Source organism: Vigna unguiculata, chromosome 7 (genome assembly GCF_004118075.2).
Source record: "Vigna unguiculata cultivar IT97K-499-35 chromosome 7, ASM411807v1, whole genome shotgun sequence".
Classification (NCBI taxonomy): Eukaryota; Viridiplantae; Streptophyta; class Magnoliopsida; order Fabales; family Fabaceae; genus Vigna; species Vigna unguiculata.
This window is the reverse complement of record NC_040285.1, coordinates 6382013-6390790: the sequence shown is the minus strand read 5'-3', so window position 1 is coordinate 6390790 and position 8778 is coordinate 6382013. Positions and strand designations below refer to the sequence as shown.

General features: G+C 27.5%; 1 protein-coding gene across 1 annotated transcript; it reads left to right on the top strand.

Annotated features, from left to right (window-relative positions):
- Positions 1-3329: 3329 nt before the first annotated feature.
- Positions 3330-5546, top strand: LOC114189563 (40S ribosomal protein S3-3). The gene is made up of 6 exons (XM_028078161.1): positions 3330-3494; positions 3612-3759; positions 3848-4019; positions 4812-4866; positions 4950-5081; positions 5193-5546. The coding sequence occupies exons 1-6, from the start codon at positions 3465-3467 to the stop codon at positions 5361-5363; spliced, it is 708 nt and encodes a 235-aa protein (XP_027933962.1). The 5' UTR covers positions 3330-3464; the 3' UTR covers positions 5364-5546.
- The last annotated feature ends 3232 nt before the right edge of the window (positions 5547-8778 follow it).

The window sequence follows — 8778 nt, the reverse complement described above, 5'->3', positions numbered from 1 at the left end:
TAGACTCATTAAGTGGCAACATTGTATTGAATATGATATTGTAAACCATCCTACCCAATGCTACCAAATTTGAAGCCTTCAGAAAGCTTCATATCTCTGAACTTGAGCCATACTCTAGTTGTGACTTTTTGTACAACACCTTGTCGACGACATCAAAGTTGTGAATCCTTATCCCAACACATTCAAGCACATTGTATTCACCAACACGTATTCAAAGAGGTTAAAGACATCAAATCAATTCTTTAAGGACAATGGTAACTTTGATAAATTTGACTCCAAAAGTGTTGTAAAGACCATGGTTTGTTATTCCAAAACTTCAAAGAATTAAAATCCGCAACTCTAATGAATTATCAAAGGTTAATGATGCATCTAGACCTTGAAAATATGCAATTCAAGATACATCTACTCAACAAATAAATAATGTTTAACATGTGTATAATCTATCAATATATATATATATATATATATATATATATATATATATATATATATATATATATATATATATATATATATATATATTTGACTAAGTTAAAAAGTGAGAGCTAAAAAAAACATTAAACCATTTGCTTAGCTCTGTTCGTTTGAGAAAAAATATTTGAGGAGAGTGTGAAGAAGATTTTGGATGAATTTAACTACATGAATATTTATGTTTTTTTTAATGGATTTAGAGAATAAACGGAATAAATTTGGAGATAAATTTTATTAAAGTTAATTAGTGATTTGATAATACAATTAGATTAAAAAAATTTAATAATTTTTTTTAAATTACTAAAATACTCTTCATGATAAAAATAAATTTAAATAATTAATAAATAAGTTAAAAATATTAAAATTTAATAATATTTTAATTCTTAATAATTATTATATATATTTATACATATTTTTATTATTAATAATTATTATATATAACTATATATTATTATTTTTTAATAATATTATAATTATTATTAATTATTATACACATATACTATTACTAATAATAATAATTATCATATGTATTTTTTAATTGCTATATACATAATGTATATTTATATATATTATTGATAATAATAATAATTATATATATATATATATATATATATATATATATATATATATATATATATATATATATATATATATATATTATTATGTAATCAGTTAGGTAATCAGCTATATATACTATTAAATTGGTTATTTAACAGACTACGTAATATATAATCGCTTAAGAAACTGATTATATAATCTAATATAGATAATAAATTATTATATTAAATAATAATACATATTTGTATATATGAAAATTAATAGTACTAACGAAACAAAGTATAAGTGTTTGATTTTTTTAATTTTTATAAAAATTTAAGTTAAGATTAATAATATTTATTTTTAAAATATGTAATTAAATTTTAAAATAATTATTAAATAAAATAAAATAATTGTAAAAGAATTTTTTTTTAAAATAATGATTAAATGTAAATTATTGCTAAAATAATTAATTTTTAAAACAATTAAAAAAAATTTAAAAATAAAATATGCACGCAAAAGAAAAACTTTTAAAATAACAGTTAAAATAAAAGAATTTTTTAGAATAATGTTAAAATATTAATTATTTATAAAATAATTAAGTTTTTAAAATAACACGTAAGGATAAAACTGAAAAACAAAAAAATGGACACGAAATAGAAAATTTCTTTAAATATTGTTATAAATATATTTAATAATAATAATAATTAATGATATACAAAATAATTAATAGTATCATAATAGTAATTATTATTTAATTTTTTTATTATATACATAAGGTTAAGAAAGTAAAATAATTATTTATTTATCTAAATCACTCACAATTGAAGATATTAGTTTTGAATTTGATCTCGTAAATCTGTTTTTACTTCTCATATCAAATCGTTCCATAAGAACATGAAAATTAGTTATCTTCACAAATCAATAGATTTAAACAATCGTTACAAACGACCACAAACTTAAAGTTATTCTTGATTATCTGAGTAAGAGAATGATGATAAGATTAATCTTTTTATGAAATTTCAAGACTTATCTCTCAAATAAAGTTTTAAACACTTCCTGGATTAAATACCTAAGTCCATATTCATGTAATACAAGGACATAAAGAGTTTTTAAAAAAATAATCCAAAAATCTTTAAGTAATCTTAAGTACATAAAGTTATTAGAATTACATTCATCTAAAGAATAGCTTGACAAATAAAATAATGTTTTAAAAAGTGAGAATAAATTAATAGTCAAATGAAAACATGAATGAAGACAAAAATTACATTCACATTAAGATACTTAAATAAATACATATTTTATTAGGTGATATTCACTTATTGTGCCAAATTATAAACTTTAATAAAAAAAATCATTAAACTTATAAATAAATATAGAAAATAATTTATAACACTGATTAAAGACAATTAATATATCTTAAACTTTACAAAAATACATATTAAATATAATATTAAATGAATTATGATCTAATAGTCATAAATATAATTTTACTTTATCTAAAAAATAAAAATATCGTGAATATAATTTTAATTAATAATTTATTTGATGTACACCTATAAATATTTAAAAAATAATAAAATAACTATATTTATAATATTATTAAAAATTAAAATAAAATTAGACATAAAAAAGAAAATTAGTTTTAAAGGAATCACAAAAGTTATTGTGAAGAAGGAGAAATTTTTTCAAATGAAAGAACAAAGATTACATATTTCAAAAAGATTTTTTTGTTTTAAAAAATTAAAGACTATATATTTCAAATGTTTCAAGCTTTCACGTATCGACTCGTCCAGAGTAAAAATATAATTTTGTCACTCATTCAAATTATTTTTTTTACGATTAATTATATTTTAATTTTTAATATTAAAATATAATTATTTTATTATTTAATTACTTTTAACTTTTTATAAATATGTATCAAATAAATAAATTACTAATTAGAATTATATTTACCTATAAACATTTTTATCTTTTAAATATAATTAAATTATATTTATGATGATCACGTGAAAATTTATCTAATATTATAATTAATTATATATTATTATAAAATGCAATACATATTAATTATTCGTAGATATCGGTCCTAACAATATTGATCAGCAAAACCTAATAAATATTTATCTTTTATCAATTAAAATATAAATCTAACCATAGAAGAAAAGTTAGTTTTTAATTTAGAAAATGAAACTGTTTTAATTTAAATGAAATCCAAAATTTGAAACATAAATATCACAATATAACAAATACTTTTAAATTAAAATGAAATAGTTTATATATATATAATTTACAATTATTTTCAGTTTGATCTGTATTTATATAGCTTTTGCACATATTAGGGTTTCCAGTATCCCTCCACCTATATATTCCACTCTCTACCTCGGAGTTAGGGTTTATTGTCACACCCCAGCCGTAGCTGCACTTTCGTGTTTGCATTACTTCGGTTATTGACAATGGCGACTCAAATGAGCAAGAAGAGAAAGGTGAGTTTCTAATTCCTTAATCTTCACGAATTTGCAATAGCCTTTAACAACATCAGCAACTAAACCTTTGCCAATAATAAAATCAATAATTAAAATATTTGTGTATATGCGTTGCAGTTCGTGGCTGATGGAGTGTTTTTCGCGGAACTGAATGAGGTTCTGACGCGAGAGCTGGCGGAGGACGGTTACTCCGGCGTAGAGGTGAGGGTTACGCCGATGCGCACTGAAATCATCATCAGAGCTACAAGAACCCAAGCCGTACTCGGTGAGTGTGCCTCTGTATAGTTATTGAACCTTCTATTAACTTTTTGTTAGAATTGAGTATTGAAGGTTTTCTCTTCGTGTATGTGTAGGTGAGAAGGGGAGGAGAATCAGGGAACTTACCTCGGTGGTTCAGAAAAGGTTCAAGTTTCCAGAGAACAGCGTTGAACTCTATGCGGAGAAAGTCAACAACAGGGGACTTTGCGCTATAGCTCAGGCCGAGTCTCTTCGCTACAAGCTCCTCGGAGGACTTGCGGTTCGCAGGTACAGATGCAGACAGTATTTTTTTTTCATTAATTCTTTCTGTTGCCGTTGTAACATTTACTTGTAAGTTGTGATCCTCAACATTTCTTCCAATCATGACATTGGTGTGAAGTGTTCACCATGGCCACCGACATTCTGGTTTCCCATTTAGAGGCGAATGTGTCTTCCTTGCAAAACTTTTTTTTTCATTAGTGCAAAATCTTAGATTTATTGTGATCCTTGATATTGAGGATTATTGTTGACGAAGATGGTTCTGCTGTAATTCCAATTGTGGTGATTTCAGGATCATTGATGTTGTTGTTGTAATTGCTGCTGTGTACTGCATTTTATGAGTTGATTGTTTCTTGTCCTCATTGGTATTGTGGTCAATAGAGACACAGCTGCAATGCCAGAGTCAGAGATTTCAGGAAGTTTGATGTTGCTGCTGGATTTGCTGTTGGGGATTGTTTTTAAAAATCTTGGTTTCTTCATAATTTGATTGATAAATGTCAATTTTATTTTGACAGTGATTTTATTTAGTTTGGCAATTTACGAGTGGTTGAAATTAATCTTGTGTTATTTACAGAAATGTAACTGTTTATTCTTGTTATTTAAAGAATGTTCGGAGATGCATTAATTTTTATAAGCAAAAAATTATCTTTTAGACCTATTTGTTTCTGTAAGAAACATAATTTTGATTAGTTTGTAAATTTGTTTATTTTCTAATTTCGGAATGTCCTTTTTACTTCATTGAACACATGGAATTTTTCATTGGATTTGTGGTAATGTTATTCTATTGTGTGTTTACTTCAGGGCTTGCTATGGTGTTTTGAGGTTTGTCATGGAGAGTGGTGCCAAGGGATGTGAGGTTTGTTCTCCAAATGCTTTTATGAGGTATTACAATTGTGGTGTGTTGCTTTGTCTGATGGTTTGCTTGTTTGATTTGAGCAGGTCATTGTGAGTGGTAAATTGAGAGCCCAGAGGGCAAAATCCATGAAGTTTAAGGATGGCTACATGATTTCTTCTGGGCAACCTGTCAAGGATTACATTGACTCTGCAGTGAGACACGTGCTCCTCAGACAGGTTATTTTATTTCAATCTTTTAATAGATTGTTGATAAAATTTCTCTTTGGTTGTTGATTCACTGTTTTACTATTGTCATGATACTATTTTTTTGCCCTGGTGTCTCCGTAGGGTGTTCTTGGCATTAAGGTGAAGATTATGCTTGATTGGGATCCTAAAGGGAAGCAGGGTCCTAAAACTCCTCTCCCTGATATTGTCACAATCCATTCTCCAAAAGAGGAAGAGGAATACATCAGGCCTGCTCCAGTTTTGGCCAATGATATTGAGGTCCCTGTGGCTTGAAAATACATGGAGCAGTACTTTATCTAAGCAAATGCCTTTTTTTTTTCTTGTATTCAGTGTTTTTGGTCAAGGACATATTCAAAATTTTGTAGTTTCTTAAAGAATTGAAGTCATTTGTTTTATCTTTTTTATTATACCTTTATGCTATGCAGTTTGGATCTTATACTTGTGATTCATTGCATCCATACATTGTGTTATTTTCCTTGCTCCAATAGTAAGTAAACTTAATCTTTAAGTGCAGGTGAATTTCAAAAACTACAAATCAAGTATTTTTGTCGTTGGAAAGTTAGCATGAATGCCGTTTGTATAATAACGATGATCTTGTAGTCGAATAAACTCAATTTTTTTGATGTTTACCTCTAGTGGCCAGATTGCCGATTGTGCAAGCAACATGTGTTGTAAAATACAATAAGATTGGTGTCTACCATAGCCAACAAAAGCATTTTATTGTTCTATACCTTATGGTTTATGAATTGCCCTGCTGCCATCTGCTTTGTACATGGAATGGGGTATATAGTGGGCTTATTTTGATTTATGTATTGTTCAGGATTACGCATCCTTGAAAAAACTGAATGAAACATCAGTGTATCAATTTGTGGCACATAATATAATAAATCAATTTTTGTATTTCTATTGCTTACTATGTTCCAAAATGTTGCTGGAAAACATGGTACTGTGCCCGTATATTTGCAATCCATGCTTCTGGATTCTCAAGTACTAATAGAAAGTGACGGAGTGTTGTGTATATAGTGTCTTCCACCTGGAAAGTCTTATATTGGATGCAAACTTGGACTGGCTCCTTGGACTTGTTCAGAAATGAGTTCAATTTTATTATCAGGTTCTCAAAGTTGCACTCTGGCTGCACGTGGTGCATACATCCTTTGGAATCATGAAGTGTTGCTTTTACTTGCTTGGTTGAGGCGTTGACTGAAAATCTTAAATTAGATGATACATTTCTACTATGTCAATCTGGTTCTCGAAATAGGTAAGTAATGACAATAAAAGTCACTTTTGGCATTCTATAAAAGTCGCTCTGGCTATGCTTGGTGCATAGCCTGTATCCGTTTGATTCTTTGTTTTTAATTTAATTTCTCTTTGATTTGTTTTTGTATATGTTCGTGTTCGTAATATTTATGATTTTGGTTTAGTCAATAAATATGAATGATTATTATTTCTTTAATTGTATGAGGAAGATTCTTATCAAGATATCTTGTTTTTGAGAACTTTTACATTTTCTTTTTAGATTTTCTTGAAATAAGAAATTCTCAAAACATTTCTTTTTAAAAGTTCTATTAAACTATTTATTTTCTAAGGAATCAGAATCATGTCAATGTTATACATATACTTTAGAAGTATATATAGTTCTTATGCACGAACATAAAGTTCAACTGCATAATTAAGTAAATCATAAAAATTTAAATAATTGTAAAAATTAGACAATAAATCTTTTGCTTGAATTTGAAAGTCTCCATTAGTTTCGTCAATCCTTGTAATACTTTCTATTTAAAGAAATTCAGGATTGTTCGAGGTAGTTTGATTCTTCTAGAAAATATTCAAACTCTTTAATTTTTCTAGTTAATTTTTAAAAATTGTAATGAATGTCTTACCAGTGATATTCTTTTTTATATAATCTTTTAACTTTAAAACAGTTTCTTTTGTTTCTACGTCTTTTTCTTTTCTTTTTTTCTCATTCTTTATTAATTTGTATTCACATCGGTTAAAAAGTTCATAGCAAGGTACATGGGTTGGATTTGCAACAATATGGATTGCTTAAGGAAGAGAATTATCCCGGTCTTAAATATCAAAACAAATGAAACACTCTCGCTAAAACTTTGAAGGTGGAAAAGCTCTCATACACCCTTAAGTAAAGTAAGACACTGATGAATTAAATTATATCTCTTTCATCATTAAAAAGATTCATCAAATCTTAAGAAAGAAAAATGATTTTAGAGGTCGAAGAGGTTTGCCTCAACCAACCATGAATTGAAAAGAAAAAAAACAAATTTATGTCATTTGTCTTGAATTCAATAAACTTGACCACTTTTAATTAGGATAAGAATCAAGATAGACAAAGAAGATACATTCATTAATCTCTCACCAAACAATTTTGATGAAGAGGTAAAGATTATTTTAAGACGAGATTCTAAGGAAGGTCAAACTCAATCTTTTAAGAAGATTGTTTAGTAAAACCTTTACCAATAGCAGATTAGGTTTTGAGGGAGTAGAAGTTCCAAAAGGGATCAAATAAGGACCAAATCTTCTACATGCATTAACCGAGAATCTAAGGCTTGGAGAGCTAACAAAAAAGGATCTAAGTTTATCTTGGTACCTAAAGATAAAGTGATTCCTATCGTAAACATATGTAGGAAGAAAACAATTGTAGTGGTATCTAGATAATGTATTTACAAAACACATGGTGGGAGAAAGAATAATGTTCCCACACTTTAAGAAGAAGAGTAGTACATTTTGCATTCAACAAAAATAAAAAAGAACACTAGGCATTGGATAGATAAATATGAACCCTTCCTTACGTGTTAAAAATATTTTAATAGTAAAAGGTCTAAAGCATAATCTACTTAATATATGTCAATTATGTGAGAATGGATACAATGTTCCTTTAACAAAAATCCGCATAATCTATGTGTGGTAAAAAATGATGTCAAGAGTGTCTTCTTTTGTACTAGGAGATAAAGTAACTTATACGAGATAGATCTTAGTGGACTGTATCAAAGGATCTCTTGCCTTTATCCTATTAAGAAGATAAGTGGGTATGACATAGGAAGTGTGGCCACGCAAGCTTTAGATTAATTTGTAAGCTCTAAAAGCTCAATCTAGTAAGAGTTTCACTGCAAACACCATTCAAAGATGATCCTCTCCATGAGACATGATATTGACAAAAAAATTCAATCAAACCCTATTTCTTTTGATTAAGTACTATTAAAAAAAAATACAAAGCATGATTATGCTTTGTCAAACGCAAGCTTCTTTTTAAGCAACAAGTCATGTATGATGTAAATGTTTCATATGTCAAAGAATATAATACCTTTTTGTCTTCACTTCATTTGAGTAACGAAAGTCTTAATTATATGTTTGTAGAAAATCTATTTGTCTCAAAAGGAGATCTCAAAATCTCATGTCAACATCAATGACATATACTCTGTGAGACATTACCCCTCTCCTGTTAGCAACTCTTGTAATCTTTGTGATTACATAGTCACACAATTAATACGTAGTTTTAGTTAGGAGAATATGTGTTCCAAATAATACTCGTCTTAATTAGGGGTGATTATGTTCCAAAACCAATACTCTTCTTAGCCATGAGTGACTATGGTCAAATTAATACTTAATCTTAATTGTGATCCTAATAGTACTCGTCTTAACTAGGAGTAGTTGCATTCCAAATAATATTCATCTT

Coding starts and splice junctions, on each gene's coding strand:
- LOC114189563 (XM_028078161.1), top strand. CDS start 3,465: ATGGCGACTCAAATGAGCAAGAAGAGAAAG. Junction 3,495..3,611: donor AAATGAGCAAGAAGAGAAAG/GTGAGTTTCTAA, acceptor TATGCGTTGCAG/TTCGTGGCTGATGGAGTGTT. Junction 4,867..4,949: donor GTGGTGCCAAGGGATGTGAG/GTTTGTTCTCCA, acceptor TGATTTGAGCAG/GTCATTGTGAGTGGTAAATT.